Consider the following 17,263-nt stretch of genomic DNA (forward strand, 5'->3'; position numbering starts at 1 on the left):
ATTGGGTACCTAATATATTACTCTGTCATCTATACTTTGGAGAGACGGGGTAGGTAGATCAATGCGTGTGATGGAAAAACTTGGATTATAGTCTTCATTCCACTTTTAACCAGAAATTTTAATTTCAGTAGAATGAATTAAAGTAAAATTAATTAATTAAAAACTTACCATTTTGCTAATGACAGAGCAGCAGTAACTTTCTTGCCAAAGCTCACTGTTTTAACAAAGTAAATCACTGATTTCTGAACTGCTAGCTGCCAACACCTGGTCCTGCAACAAGCCGGCCACAGCAGGGCTTCACCAAAACACGATTCATCCACTTTTCTTACTTAAGTCCAGAAATTATGGTGCATTATGGAAAAGATAAAGGAGACTGAAGAACCAAATAATTTCTAAATGTCAAAAATAAAATACTGAAAAAGCTCTAGACCGGGGTGTCTAATCTTTTGGCGTCTCTGCGCAACACTGGAGGAAGACGAGTTGTCTTGGGCCTCATGTTAAGTACACTGTGACACTTAATCACAAATAAATCCCACAATGTCCTAAATAAATGTACGATTTTGTGTTGGGCCACACTCATAGCCATCCTGGGCTGCACATGGCCTGTGGGCTGCAGGTGGGACACCCCTGCTCCAGGTCTTGTTTTCAGTCAAAGGCACTAACTGGACAGTAACGAGTTGCATCATGAGTCAAGAAAAAGTGGTTTTTCCCCTTCCTAAACAGCCGGTCAGCTGAGATATGATGTCTCAATTAGTCACCAAACATTGAATGCCTGAGATTTATCAATAAAAAGGGTAGAAATTGTGTAAAGTTACATCTTTGACTTCTTTGTGCAGGATGAAACATTACCACTAATTTTTAAAAAGGCTGTTGAAGCATTTTCTTGATCTAAAAGGACTGTTTCATCATCTCAGTGCAATTTCCATTGTATTCAGATCACCTGTTAGCCTGTCCTCCGGGCCTTCCAACCTACAATGGCAATGGCACCAGGCAGGCGACTAACCCAAGGGAGTAAATTTTTTATTTTGAATTTTAAAGATTTCATTCACTTCCTCTCTGCTCCAATATTCAACTCTGATGAACTAAATAACATTTAAATGACACAAGATACCACAGACTAATTAAAATCTATCAAGAATACATTGTCCAATGTCTCAAAGTCTTAATCTGAATAAAATGGAATACAACCAGAGCACAATATCCTACTGTATCCTAAAGGTCAGGAGGACTTTAAACTCTTCTGAGTATTTGAATCAAAGATGTTGAATGAGATGATTGTTTCTTGTTTTTCATTGTCCAAATTACAAGAGTATCAATGAATTAATGTTTAGTTACCAAAATTCTTTTCATACCTAAACAGTACTTATGAAATTCTCTAAGAATCTTTTTAAGTTTAGAATTAAAACATGACCACAGAACGATATTCTTTCTTTTAAAGTCTAATCATAACACTGCCTCAATGAAGCACGCCCTGAAGATCCATCATACACACTTTAAAGAAGGTGTTGAGATTCCGGAATTCTTCCGTTCTCCCTTTCCGAAGGTACAGATACCCTCCCAGATTTGTGTGTGGTGTCAAAGACTTCACGACATAGAGCGGCTGGCGCACTTTCCACTTTGAATAGTTCTGAGCACAAGATCCACCAGGAAATTTGTTTCCAAATTATTAGCTCAACTGCAAAAGCAAATGGTTTGATCTTCCACTGAGACAAATTAAAGAAGCAAGTCTACATTTTAGAATATCTAAATCAAGGGTAGCAAACTTTCCCTCCCAAGAACCAGACAGCAGGTATTTTAGGCTACTCGGCTTTGCCACTGTGACACATAAGCAGCCATAGACAACACAATGGATATGCATTGATCTAAAACTTTATCAACATTGAAATCTGAATTTTATGTGATTTTCGTATGACAAAACATTTTTCCCTCAACTATTTGAAAATGTAAAAAAACAATCTTAGCTTGTAGGTCACACAAAGACAGGCAGCTGGCAGGACTGGCTCACGCGTGTAGTTGCTGACCTCTGGTCTAGATCACCCAGGTTTCCCAATGTGGGGTCAGAGCAGTCACATGACCACGAATCATCTCCTTTCACTTGGGCATCAGCAGCCTCCTGGGCTGACAGTGACAGTAATGAACTCCCAAAGCACCAGACAATTCTAGGAGAGTATCTATACTCATAAGTTGTGAAATGTGCTTTAAACTCAACTAAAATCACATTAATTGTCAGAAAGGAAGGGCACTGAGACATTCATTAGCTGAACTTTGTCAAATGCTTTGGTGTCAGAAAGATCTGAACGAAAATCTTGGCTCTACTTACTAATGTGATCACAGGTAAATTACTTAACTAACCGCTACGCCTGCTGCTGTGGACACAGCAGGCACGTTTTCAGTCTTGATTCTCAAATAGCTACAAAGGGCTTGCTGGAAAAGCCTTGCCCATGGAGATGCATAAGGCTTAACTCTTGGTTTTATTTTTTATATATTAAAAAAAGTTTTGTCCTCACCCAAGGACATATTTTTCATTGCTTTTAGAGAGGAGGAGGGAAGAGAAAGAAGCACTGATTGGTTGTCTTACACATGCCTGGACGGGGATCCTTGGGATCCCTCACCTGGACCAGGGATCAAGCCCTCAACCTACGTACATGTCCGTGACTGGGAATTGCACCTGTAACTCTTCAGTGATGGGATGACGCTCCAACTGACTGAGCCACACTAGCCAGGGCTCCTGGTTGTAGACAGAAAATTATTTGTCTCTTTTACTCCATTCTGTAATATACATATTTTTCCTACATGCAAAAGATTGTGCAAAATTGTATCTCCATATATGCTGAACTCTATCTTCCCCTCTTGTCCTCAAAGGCTGCTGATGAAAATGAGTGGAAAGCATCCAGTCAACATGGTCTTTGCTGTTTTTCCATGGTGTGAGTGCAACTTGGGTGTTTTGTCCAACTTACCAATGAGAGATGTTCAATTTCCAAGGAAAAATAGCCTAGTTGATAAAAAAGGAAGCATCAGTAGGAAAAAATTATTGTGGCTTTATAGATTAGTAATCAGAGAATCTGAAGATAATGTTCACAGATTATTTGCAAATATTATTATTGTGTATCTTGGGCTTACGTCCATTGCTTAGTTTATATTAAGTAGAGTATTAGCACTAAGTAATGTGTGCTATAACCTTTTGAATCATGGATAATTTATTAGTGACATACACATGAAGTAAAAGATCTCACCAATAGTATTTTTGAACAAGCATCAGTTATGAATTTGTTAGTGTTGAATGCTAAGCAAATTACTAAAGCTATTAAAATATTAGTGTTTGGTTTTATTTTCAATTTCCTCTTAACTTTTTATTTACAGAAGTCCTATTAGAATGCTGAAGGCAGTCATTTTGCAACATGTACAATCTCCATATAAAATGATGTTTGATATTGGGTGATGCTTATTTATAAATTATGTACAAAATATAATATATTTGTAGTTAACTTACTGCTCTGACTAGTAAGCAATATATGGAAGTATCATACATACATAAAAATTAATTCAAACAAAACTTAAAACTCTTAAAGGTAACCATTAATTTGCATTTATAAAATTATATGGAAAAAAACACTGTTTGGGAATTTTCAGTGGCCGACTAATAAAGCAGTAATTTCAATGGAAAAAAATCCCTCAAACACAAAAGGACAAGATAAATCAGATGTACGTCTTGGTCAAATGTTTGTAGACAGCTGCCCTGAAAACAAATTGATAGACATAAATGTCCAATTTGTTTACTGAGCATAAAATATTGCACAAGAGCAGTTTTGTCCGAAGAAAATTAACTTTTCCATAGTTTCGAACTTCAAAATGATTCCCACATATAGATATAATTGCATTTCCTACACAAAAAACATTTAATATTCAGTAATACTGTTAGAACCTTATTTTTCATGTTAACCATATTCCAGTCTACTTTATGGCAATGGTTAAGTCAGTGGTGAAGGTTTGGCAAAGATAAAAAGGCAGGTAAGATCAAAAAATATATATATGTACATATGAAACAGATATGTTCCCAAAACCCTTAATTATATAACTGATCCCTTAAAAAACCCCACAGTCTGGTTCACAGTGATGGTCAGACAGTGGTTGAGTATGACTCTCTCTTCCCTGGGGGCCGGTCCTTTCGAGCCACTTGGTTGCACTCTCCGGTCTCCAGCGCACTGTCCTCTGTCTCACTTTCACTTCCACTTGCCACGGCGGGGTCCAAAGACACGGGGCCAGATTTTCTGTGCAAAGGAAAACCAATGCCACTTTCCTGTAAGGAATTATCTATGAAATCTTCATCAGAGGAATGGAATGATTCGTCGTCTCCTATCAAATGGTTGACGATGTGAATTCCATCAAAAGGGGGTTGGCCCGAGAAGCCCCTCTGGCCTTTTAGGCACCTGAGCTGTCAAGACAAAATCCAAGTTAATATACTCACTGGGGGAAATACACACATACCCTCACCAAGAAAGCAAACATTCCATCTTTAAGGAAGATGACACCTTGATCTTTTTCCATTTATAGATATAATAGTAACTACCAACTTCTGAGTGACTCCCGTGCGTTATGTAATGGGCACGTTATTTTAGTTGAATCATCGCAACAGTCCTGTATGGCAGAATTTATTATCTTCATTTCAGAGATTAGGAAATAGAGACTCAGGTACACCAATTAGCTGAGGACACATAGCTAATAGTAAAGTTTAGATTCAAATCAAACCTTTGTTTTACTAGAGATAATACAATGAACCCTATGTATCCATCACTGCATTTCAACAACACGGCACAGATAATCTTGTTACACTGTACCTCTCCAGTCCCTAGATTATTTTGCGGTAAGTCTCAGACATTCTATCAGTTCACCTATAAGTACAGAGTCTGGCAGAGGTAATGCCACTGAGTATGGTTGGTAGGGGACGTGAACATCTTGCACGAGATGGACCGCAATTTGCACATTTCACCTAAAATGTCATAGGGTGTGCCTGAGTGTGATATTGTTATGTTACAGAATCACATGCTTATGATTTTGTAATAAATGTTTTTATGCAATAAAAAGGGGCATTATTTGTGCCAGAACCTGTATTTCAGTGTTCATCTCTAGAAGATATGTTCTTAAAGACCATACTCTAAACTATCACACACACAGTATGTTTCCCTAATTCAGTGAGTATGGTGAAAATGATTCACAAGTCACTAAAATTTATTTTAATGTCCTGTCACTCTAAGAAGCACCACACCACTGTATCACTCTGTGAGGGTAGGAATGCTGCTTCCCACTAAGGTTATTTCCCCAGCAGTGTTTTGCCTTCTCCCCCTACTCCCTCCAGGTCTAAAGCAGCTTCCTTCAGCATGGCCACGGCGCAGGGGAGAGGAGCGGCGCTCACTGCTCAGGGCTTTCTCGCCCCTCTGTCTTTGGGAACCAGGCTCTGTTTCTCCGTCTCTGGAGTTTTACAGGGCATGACCCTTGGGGTGAGGGAGGGTGTGGAGATCAAATGCTACATTTTACTGGGTGGGCAAATCTGACTAATTCTAGAATTCAGTACTGAAAAACCCATTGCCACGTATCTAAGCCACATTCTCCAAAACCAGTTTTATCAGAATTAAGGTTATTTCTTTTCATCACCTGTCACTTCTTTGCCCTAAATTCCTTCAAATTCCCAAACCCACCACCATGCTACTTGCTCTACCATGTAATTACATTAGCCCTTTCCCATGGGGTTTAGGTTTCAAATGTGAAATTTAATCCTTATATTGTCATGTGTTAAAGAATGCAAAACAATAAAAAACAATTAACTACTCAAATATGCTTTATCAAGAATTTTGCTGAAATGTACCCCCATGTGTCCTACCTACCCTTATCATTACTGTCAATCTTCAATTTTGTTTCTCAGGGACAAATTCCTGGTCCCTTATGAGCATATCTTTCAACTCTTGAGATAAAGGCAATGTGAAATATTCAGGAAATGTTACGCATACTTTCAAAACCAACGGTTCTAAGAGTAGAGACATTACAGCTTCACTAGAACACCTCCCAGCTCTCCCTGCAGACTTCCAGGAAGAGGTGAAGAACCCCCAACGCCTCCTTGCTGGTGTGTGACAACAGGAAATCAGAGGGACAAGGGGACTCGGTGCAATGATGTCCGAGCAAACATGAGCAAACACATTCAACCGTAAAGAAGTTCCTGTGTCCTAGGCCGGGAATGAGAGGGAGGTGCGACGTACCTGAAATGACACCCTTCTCCTTGGCAGAGCCAGAGGGACACTAACTTGGAGCTGAACCATCAGGGAAAGGCACAGGGCACCACAGGGCCTCCCCACGGTTGTGATACCCACTGCATTACAACTGCCACGTTCTGATGCAACATCCTATCACCACATTGCAACACATAATTTATGGCTCCCAGTGTTACATTATGTCAGTTAATCTCTTCCTTTCTCTCTTTTCCCCAGGCCCTTTGGAAGAAATGATATGGAACACGTGCCTTCCTCCTTCCTGGCTGTTCTAAAGGAGGACAGCAGAAGAACCACAACTTCCCAATTGTTTGGTAAGTTGGAGCTTTCTGCTGCTCTAACAAAACTTACTGCAATGAAAACCCTGCAGCCTCATATCAGATGTTAATAAGCGACCGCAAATATTACATAAAACTAACTACGAGTTGAGGGTTTATTTCCTCAGTATCAAAGGAGATGCAATTAATGCTTCTTTACCTGAGAACTGGTGACAGAACAGTAAAGGCACAGAGGAATTTTTTGGTGGACAAATAAGACACTATTTGGTAAAGTCAAAGCTATTACTGACTTACCACCAAGACCGAGGAGGAAGGTGGACACTGGGTAAGAAATCCTGGGGTACTGAGTACCCAGGGCATGAGCTGGCGTGGGGCTGGACTTCAGGTGCGCATGTCCTTTGGGACTCCTCATTCTGTGAAGCGGGATTTGGCTGGGAGAAGACCAGAGCTGGGCTCTCTGAAGTACAGTCTTGGTTGCCTAGATTGAAGAGCTGTACTGCTTATCCTTACTACCCAACTTTTAGGAGCTAATAAAACTTAAAAAAATAACAAAAAGTCAATAACTAGCCCCCTCATCCAAACCCTCCCCGCAAAACTTTCAGGGATATTATGGAGAGCAAACTTAGACAGCGCATCTCAAAGTGTGGTCCCCTGGTCATCTGCATCAGGACCACAGAGAATGACTGTTAAAAATGTAGAACTACTTCCCACATCTCAGGAAAAAAACTCAAGAGTGAAATGCCAGAATCTACATTTTTAACAAGTATCTCAGGAGATTCTGATGTCCTTGGTTTGAGAATCACTGTGGTAGACCCTCTGCACCAACCAACTGGGATGGAGTCAGAAGGAAGCTGACTCACCTGACATGGACTCTTTGTAATTCAGGACAAACATGCCTTTGAACTAAGAACATGTTCTGTGTGTCTGGTGTAGACACACGGACACTGCCTTTCAACAGCATGACCAAGCTGGGCCGACTCCACCCACCAGGCGGGAGCAGTTTAAACATCTTTCCTGAAACTTTCTGCCTCCTGGGCCTAGGGACGCGTGTGGCCAGAGAAACTGAACAGCTGTGATGCACGTCCAGGGTCAGGACCGCTGCTCCAGGGAGCCTAGTGCTGGTCTGTGGGTTTCATTTGGCATCTCTCGTGGGTCACATGTGGGACTAGGAATTTGACAAAAGCTCTGTCTTGAAAGGATACACACACACTTCAGCACACCTTTTGGGCCCACTGTCTGTTCTCATTTTTGGTTAAAGAAATGGCTTCATGACACTGACAACAGTAACAACTTTGTCAAATGCTAGTAATAAATTCCCATCATGGAAAAGGAAAAAAAAAAGGTGCTCGTTTTCTGGGTGAATTTAAACATAGGCTTTAAAGTGACCAAATGTGTCTGGAAGTGCTTTTGGGATTCACCAAGGAAACAAGAGGCACCAGGACGTCTTGGAACTGTAAGTAAAAGGATTCTTCTCTGGCACATTTTGGAATTCCTTCGCGAGAAGTCTCAGCGAGGCTGCCTGCGGCAACAGTCATGCTCCACAGACCCTGCCCGGCCACTCAGAACTTCCTGCCAGCTTTGCAAGCTCTCTAGTCAGGGTTTGAGCAAACAGTCCAATGTTACCAGACTATCTGGGAGAAGAAAACTTTAAAAAAATCCTTTATTTTCTCTGAAGACACCGCATCCGTGTAAAAAGAACAGAATACTCTAAAAAAGAGATCATAAAACACACAAACACATAGAAAGAGATCTCAGACATAAATTTCTCTAATATGAAAAACATGAACTTTGAGACAGAAAAGACCTATGAAGTAGATGGGACACTGGATTGTAGGAACCATCCCACGTCACACTGCAGTGAGACTGCGGGGCCCTGGGCTCAAAGAAGGAAATGACGCATCCGGCCCCAAACAAAAACATGTTTTGTGTAAAAGATTAAGAGTCACCTTCAAAATTCTGAGAAAAAAATAAGTTCTAATTTACATTTAAAATTTTAATTCTTAGTTTTTTTATTCTCAAACTATAAATTAAGTGTGAGGCTACAATGAGTGAGGAGCTGCAAGGACTTAACCTCCCCCCTCAAAGATAACCCTCTTTTGGGTGAATCATGAGAACCAAAATCAGATAAGGTTCATCTCCTATAAACCCTTTTTTATTTTAAAGAAAGAGTGGTGATTTGCTCCACCAAATTGAAGTATACGAAGAAAGAAAAAGACACCCTTTTGTTTTTGATCGGGGGTGGGGGAAAAAGAAAGTGAAGCAAAAGGAATCCCTAAGATGAGAAAACACCTCTCCAGGCGCCTGGTCCTCACTGAAGTGGACTGGAGCAGGCTGGATGAAAGATTTCTTCAACAAGAAGAAGTTAATAGTACAACTAAATTGTCTGAATAGAAGAGATGAACACATCACGGGATTTACATGGAGCTAGAGGAGAGTTACACATATGAAAACATACCCTATGAGAAAATGAAAAAATAGACAATCATTTGAATAAATGTATCATGTAGAATAATCACATTAAGGTATTGTTTTCATACAATTGAGTATTATTTGGCAATAAAAAGGAATGAAGTACTAACACATGGATGAACCTCAATAACATCAAGGTGAGTCAAAGACACTAGACACAAAAGATGACACACCATAGGACTCCATTTACGTTGAACATCCAGACCAGACAAGTCCATAGAGACAGAGGGTAGGTACCAGCGGGTGCCGGGGTCTGGGGACTGGGGAAGAAGGAAGGAGAAAGGGAGTGACTGCAAGCAGACATGAGGCTTCTTTTGGGGGTGACAGAAATATTCCAAAAATTAGAATGTGGTATGGTTGTACAACTCTGTAAATACACCCAAAGCCATTAAATTTTACACTTAAAAATGAAAGAACTTTATATGTAAATTTTATCTCAACAAGCTGTTTCAAATAGAGTCAGAAAAACAATTACTCTCTTCACCGCATCCCCACCCCCCACATTATTTTCCAAACTCCCTGATAAGACCATCTTGGACACTTGTGAAAATCAGACTTCCCGGCCTGCCTTGGGTCTCCACTCCAGAGGACAGGCCTGGGAAGTTGCACACTTAAGCACCTGTGCGCTTGATGTTCCACTGTGAATTTATATAGACTTAATGATGTAAATGAAAACTAATGATGTTGATTCTGAATACCAACACACTCCAAATCCTTTGCTTTTCTGCACTCACAAATACTGCATTTCTTACAAATTGAAGGTTTGTGGAAACTCCTCACTGAGCAAGTCTATCAGCACTACTTTCCCGGGAGTATCTGCTCACTCTGCATCACATTTTGGTAATTCTCACAATATCTCAGACTTTTTCCTCACAGCCATGTGCTGCAACTATGTATCGCATATAAATAGGATGGAGCTGAAAAACTCCCACCGCCCAGTGCTGCTGTCGTCACTGCAACGCTGTAATGCAATGCAATATTCGTGTTTGTGGCAATGCTGGTGCACAGTGTTTACAAAGTGTACAGCAGTGTGACGTCCCAGGCCTTCACATGCACTCACCACTCCCTCACTGGCTCACTCAGAGCAACTCCCAGCCTCGAAAACTCCATTCACGGTAAGTACCCTATACATGGGCACCATGTTTTATCTCTTATACTGTATTTTTACTGTACTTTTTCTATTTTAAGATATGTCTAGATACATAAATGCTTACATTGTGTTACAATGTCTACAATATTCAGTATGGTAACATCCTGTACAGGTCTGTAGCCCAGGAGCCATAGGCCATATCATAAGTGTATAGTAGGCTCTCCCATCTAGGCTTGTGTAAGGGCGCTCTATGATGTTCGCACAATGCCAAAATCACCTAATGACACATTTCTCAGGAGGCATCCCCATTGTTAAGCTGTGCATGATGTATTATTTCATTTGTTATGGTGATCTGTGGTCAATCGTTTTTTAAAAATCTTCAGTTGAGGACATTTTTTCATTGCTTTTAGAAAGAGAAAGAGACAGGGAAAAACATCAATATGAGACAAACACTGATTGACTGACTCCTGTAAGCACCCTGACTGGGGATCAAACCGGCAACCTTTCAGTTTATGGGACAGTGCTCCAACCAACTGATCCACACGGGTCGGAGTTGTGATCTGTAATCTCTGATATCACTTTTGTGATTTCGTGGGGGAGCCATGAACCATACCCATAATTGGCAAATGTTGTGTATTATGATGGCTCTAACTGGTTGTGCCCCCCTTCCATGCCTCTCCCCCTCTCCTCAGGCCTCCTTATTCTCTGAGACACAACGATATTGAAATTAGGCCAAGTAATAACCCTACAGTGGCCCCTAAGTGTTCAAGGGAAAGAAGAGTTGCAGAGCTCTCACTTTAACTTGAAAGCTGGAAATGATTAAGCTTAGTGAGGAAGGCATGTTAAAAGCTGAGATAGGCCTTAAAGTGAAGTCTCTTACACTACGTAAGTTAGCCGAGTTGTGAATGCAAAAAAAGTTCTGGAAGGGAATTAAAAGTGCTACTTTCATGAATACATGGATAAGACAGTGAAATAGCCTTATTGCTGATATGGAGAAAGTTGTAGTGGTCTAGATAGAGATCAATCCAGCCACAAGATTTCTTTAGGCTAAAGCCTAATCTTCAGTGAAGAGAGCAAAGGCCTCACTCTCTTCAATTCTATGAAGGCTGAGAGAGGTAAGGAAGCTGCCAAAGAAAAGTTTGAAGCTAGCATAGGTTGGTTTGTGAGGTTTAAGGAAAGAAGCTGTCTCCATAATATGCACGTGCAAGGTAAAGCTGCAAGTACTGATGCAGAAGCTGTAGCAAGTTATTCTGAAGACCTAGCTAAGCTAATGAAGGTAGCTCCTCTAAACAACAGATTTTCCACTTAGACAAAACAGCCTTATGCTGTAAGAAGAGGTCATGTAGGAAGGCCTTTCGTAGCTAGAGAGAAGTCAATGTTGGGCTTCAAAGCTTCAAAGGACAGGCTGACCCTCTTTGTTAGGGGCCAATGCAGCTGGTGACTTTAAGTTGAAGCCATTGCTCATTTATCTTTCAAGAAATCCTAGGACCTTTAAGAATTATGCTGAGTCCACTTTGCCTGTGCTCAGAAAAAAAAATTCCTTTCCAAATATTACGGCTCATCAACATGACACCTGGTCACCCAAAAGCTCTGGTGGAGATATACAATGAGATTAATGTTGTTTTATGCCTGGGAACACAGCACCCGTCCTGCAGCCCATGGGTCAAGGAGGAATTCTGATGTTCAAGTCTTACTATTTAAGAAATACATTTCATAAAGCTATGGATGCCACAGACAGTGATTCTTCTCGTGAATCTGGCAAAACAAACAGAAACCTTCTGAAGAGGATTCACCATTCTAGGTGCCACTAAAAACATTCATGATTCATGGGATGAGGTCAAAACAACAGTATTAACAGGAGTTTGGAAGAAGTTGATTCTAAACCTCTTGGATGACTTTGACGGGTTCAAAACTTCAGTGGAAGGGGTAAATGCAGATGTGCTGGAAACAGCAAGAAAATCAGAATCAGAAGTGGAGCCTGAAGGCATGACTGAACTGCTGCAATCTTATGATAAAACTAATGAATGAGAAGGTGCTTCTTATAGATGAGCAAAGAAAGTGGTTTCTTAAGCTGGAATCTACTCCTAAAGATGCTGTGGAGATTGTTAAATGACAACAAAGGACTTCGATTACATAAACTTAGTTGGTAAAGCAGTGGCAGTGTCTGAGAGGACTGACTCCAACTCTGAAAGTTCTACTGTGTGTGAAATGCTATTAAACAGCACTTGTGCCATGGAGAAATTGTTCCTGAAGAGTCCATTGATGGGGCAAACTGTACTGTTCTCCCATTTTAAGAAATTGCCACAGACACCCCAACCTTCAGCAGCCCCCGATGCAGGTGGGCTCCTGCAACCATGTGGCCGTGTCCTCAGAAAGCTGTTCTCCCTGAGTCTCCAAACTTCCACCTGACACTGTACATTTTCGTGTGATAATATCAACTCTGATTTTACCAGAGGTTGCCTTAAAACAAATTCTTTTAACTATTATATTGAACCCCGTGCTATTGTAACTTTTGTAAGTGAAAGGCAAGTATGAGCAATTTCACTTGATTTAATTAACCTAATATTAAGTTATTTTTATATTATAAGCATTCATGCAAACTCCCTCAGGAATCTGTGGGCAACAAGGCAGGGTATAAATCTAAAAACAACATTTCTCACTGTGTCTACTGAATTTCTTAGTCTGTTATTTTGACATTGTTTCAAATATTAGCATTTTAATAAAAATTTTTATAATTTTTGTAACATTTTAAATAAATCAACAGCCATAAATAATTTAATGAGTACTTTAATATATTTTATTAATTGACATACACATATATAAGGTCTCTCCAGGAAAAGTCCAACCATTGTTAATATAATGAGAATGGTTTATGTGACATCCATGTAACCTGGCAGCCAAGGAGAGTGGACTGGAATGTGCATGTGTGAACAATGAAGACTTCATTGTACTAGTCAGTGAGGGTGGTAGATGCAATTGAATGAGCATGTGTACTGTGTGGCTATTGCATTGAAAATGACTGAGTGAATAGAGCAATGAATCTACCTTAAATTTTGCTTTAAGCTTGAACATTCCTCTGTGGAAACTATTTGGATGATTCAGAAGGCCCAGTGACGGGCAACTGGTGACTGGCAGCTTCATCACAACAATGCACCTGCTCATGCATCACGTCTCATGCAGAGTTTTTTGGTGAAACATCAAATCACCCAGGTGACTCAGTCCCCCTGCAGTCCAGATTTGGTGCCCTGAGACTTCTGGCTTTTCCCCAAACTAAAACCACCTTTGAAAGGAAAGAGACTTCAGACTGTCAATGAGATTCAGGAAAATATGACAGGGCAGCTGATGGTGATTCGGAGAACTGTGTGAGGTCCCCAGGTGCCTACTTTGAAGGAGACTGAGGCGACACTGTCCTATGTACAATGTTTCTTATATCTTATATCTTCTTTAAGAAATGTTTCTATTTTTCATATTATATGGCTGGATACCTTCTGGACAGAACTGGCATATTTGAGTGTATTGTTTATAGATAGGTTTTTTCAAATTATATGATTTAACACTGGAATTAAATATCTAAAATTAGCACTGCCTGAAAAAGTATGGAATGACTGACTGCTGTACATATATCCTACTTCTTTTAGCCCCTGCTGGTGGGGATTGTTTCTTAATCATTTTGGTATCCCAGAACTTGGCATTCTGACTTGACAAGAGTCGGAACATAAGAAATGTTGATGAACTACACTGAAAAGACGGCAGGATTCTCGAAAAAAGCCCTCAAGTACTGATTACTCATCCCATCCTCTTAAATGCTGAATCAAAATATTAATAAGCAGACAGATGGGAGTATTAATATATATATATATTATATATTAGTATTATATATATATATATTCTATATATTCTCCAAACAATGTACTGTTTCTTACCTGATGTGGACTGCTTCATCATGTTATGCATTAAGAGACAGAGTAAAAAAAGTGAAAACATGTAGTATTTAAATAATACTGAAGATATTCTAACATATTCATTACAACTTAACAAAATCATCTAACAACAAAGAGATGAGACTTTACGATTTCTCTGCATGTATGAACAATGCTGACCTAAGAAAACATTTAGTAAATAGAAAAGGAAAGTGACAAGCTAAGATATTATGTAACTTTAAAGAATAAAGCACAGAATACAGTATAGTTAATAAGAAAACAGGAAACTGTCATGTTCATAGTCTGATGAACGTAGGTTTTGACAGGAAACAGCAGAGTTTCTAACTGCATGATGGTAAAAATTCAAACACTAAAAAAGAGCATTAAAAGCTCTTACAGCTATTTTACAGAAAAATTATCATTACAATTTTAAAGCAGGGAGAACCCGCAGGGATGAATATTCCCAAAGGACTTCATAAACATTAAGGGTACCTAAGTGTTCAAAATTTTTTTCATTAGTCTACTTCATTAGCTAACCTAAAGCACTAAAGGTTAAGACAGAATTTTCTTTTCTAAAACAGAGAAATGTCATAGTTTTGGAGATTTAAGGACTTTAAGTATAACTTAATAAATAATAGAGAAGTCTATGCTAAAAAAAATTGATCACCTGAGCTAGTGTCCATGTGGACAAAGGACCGACGTTCTCCATGTGTTTGTTTTCTTTCAGCACATTACAGAATACCAAAACTCGAAAAAGTTAGGGCTGATTTTTACAGTTGGTTTTAAAGAGATACAACAGATTATTCTTCCTCAATTTTAGTGTATTGGGGAACAAGAATTAATGATAAACCCTTAGATATATAATGCTAAATGAAATAAGCAAGTCAGAGAAAGACAAATACCATACATTTCACTTATATATGGAATCTAAAAAAACAACATAAATGAACAAACAAAACGGACACAGACTCATGTACAGAGAACAGACCGATGGCTGCCAAAGGGAAGGGGGTTGGGGAACCGAGTAAAAAGGTGGAGGGACTGAGAAGTACAGATTGGTGGTTACAAAACAGTCACAGGATGTAAAGTACAGTGTAGGAAATATAGTCAATAATATTGTGATAACCATGTATGATGCCAGTTGGAAATATCAGGGGGAACAGTTTGTAAAGTACATAATTGTCTAACTTCTATGCTGTATACCTGAAACTAATACAAAATCATATTGAATGTAAACTGCAATTGAAAAATAAACTAAACAAGTAAACCCTTAGATTTACATGATGCTTTACAGTTAAAAGTACTTCCATGCATATTCAAGTTAACATTTTTTCCCCTGTGCGTGATTGGAGGTTGAAGAGTACAACTACTACTTTCTCAGATTCAAAAGAATAAGAACTGCACTGAGTATTTTGAAAGACTACCAATCCACAACAAAGTGGAAAAAATCATCCACATACCAAAAAAAACCCCTAACCAAATGAACTTTGATCACTACTAGACAGGGCTTGAACCACTGAAATGAGTCATGTGATACTACCAAGTGAAGTGCAAAACAGTTGCAGTAAGTTTCCAGGACTGAGTCATATCAGATCATAAAAGCTCCTACTTGTACACTGAGGTTTGTGTAACCAATCTGTAAAATACAGAGTTACACAGCTTCTAAAGCTAAGTGTGATATTTCAGAAACTGATGTACAAAGTGTTAAATAACTAAACACTATATGGACATGAAGATGGACATGAAGTCCAATAATCACATAGATTTGTATTTCTAAGTTCTAGAGGCTTTATTTTTCCTCTGAAAGTTCAATCAGTAATTTTGTTGAATTCTTTACAGAACAGTTTTCTCAGTTTTGAAATTTATATAAATGAAAATGGGAAATGATCTGCTGAATTTATTCTTAATTATCAGCTTCTTTAAAAACAAAATTATACACATGACAGAGATTAAAACAAGCACACAAACCAAAAGATTTCCAGTGAATCAGAACAGGAAACAAATAAAACTGATCAATTGGAGGTCATGACTTTTTGATCACTGCATTACATAGACAAAGCAAAAGTAAGACCTATGATACTTAAAAGATTGTTTAAAAATTCAAGAATTTTATTGAAAGAATATAAAATACACAATGCTAAAAGTGTTTCTGGCTTTAATCTAAGTACATCATTTTTTAGAAACCAGATAATACAATCAAAATTTTTTTCATGTATAGATTCTATGGTAAATGTATAAAATACACTAGTTAAGACTCATTTTTATAAGCAAAATGTGTACCCACATTAATAAGTGAAAAAGGTGGAAAGTTTAAAATTGAAGAAACTGACACTATGCATTTATTACTAGAGAAGGAGAGAGGGGAAGAAATGAAAGTCACTTACAGAGAACTCCCAGTCTCTCTATAGCGCATATTTAGATTTATCCAGTGTAGTGGGTCAAACAAAATCAAACTGCCATTGTCCTCTTCCTGGCAGCTGATATATCGTGATAAAATCGAAACCATTAACACTATTTAGACGGTAGTCTAATGTCAATGGTGATGAGGTTAGGAATATATGAGGTTCTATGTAAATTTATGACCAAGTACAGGAAATAAATCACTTCACACTTGTTTCACTCTGAACTTGTAAAGCTACATCAAAGTACCGCGTACATTTCATTTGATTTAACCTTTAGCTGAAGCACTGAAAAAATTCAAAACTTTAGCACAATATCCTCATGAAAATGAATCATAGGTTTTATCAGTCCATCCAATCACTTAACCAAATTTTAAACCATTTACCTGATAAGGGACTTGAATCTAAAATATATAAAGACCTGCCCTGGCTGGTGTAGCTCAGTGGATTGAGAGAAAGCTTGGGAAGCAAAGGGTCACTGGTTCGATTCCCGGTCAGGGCACATGCCTGGGTTGCAGGCCAGGTCCTCAGTAGGGGACATGTGAGAGGCAACCACACATTGATGTTTCTCTCCCACTCTTTCTCCTTCCCATCCCCTCTCTCTAAAAATAAATAAATAAAATATTTAAAAAAATAAAAATAAAATATATAAAGACCTCTTCTAATGTAATTATAAAAAGACAACCCAATGTGACATGAGAAAAGGTTTTGAACAGATATTTCTCTAAACATATAACTGGTCCCTAAACATATGAAAAGATGCCCAATATCATTAGCCATCAGGAGAATACAAATCAAAACTTAGATGAGGTGACATTCACACTTGGATGGCCACAATAAAAAAGAGAGA

General features: G+C 38.8%; 1 protein-coding gene across 10 annotated transcripts in view; it reads right to left on the minus strand.

Annotated features, from left to right (window-relative positions):
• Positions 1-718: 718 nt before the first annotated feature.
• The window catches only part of EVI5 (ecotropic viral integration site 5), a 251,238-nt gene continuing 234,693 nt past the window's right edge, over positions 719-17,263 (minus strand). For 8 of the 10 annotated variants that reach the window (XM_037045491.1, XM_037045497.1, XM_037045494.1 and 5 more), the window contains one exon: positions 719-4,432. In XM_037045491.1, coding sequence (XP_036901386.1) covers positions 4,118-4,432 — 315 coding nt within the window. In that variant the 3' untranslated portion in view covers positions 719-4,117. Of the gene's footprint in view, positions 4,433-14,017; positions 14,028-17,263 lie in introns of all 10 variants that reach the window. The other 2 variants (XM_037045499.1, XM_037045500.1) reach the window with 2 other exon arrangements.

Source organism: Sturnira hondurensis, unplaced genomic scaffold (genome assembly GCF_014824575.4).
Source record: "Sturnira hondurensis isolate 20B ecotype Veracruz unplaced genomic scaffold, ASM1482457v3 Scaffold0004322, whole genome shotgun sequence".
NCBI lineage: Eukaryota > Metazoa > Chordata > Mammalia > Chiroptera > Phyllostomidae > Sturnira > Sturnira hondurensis.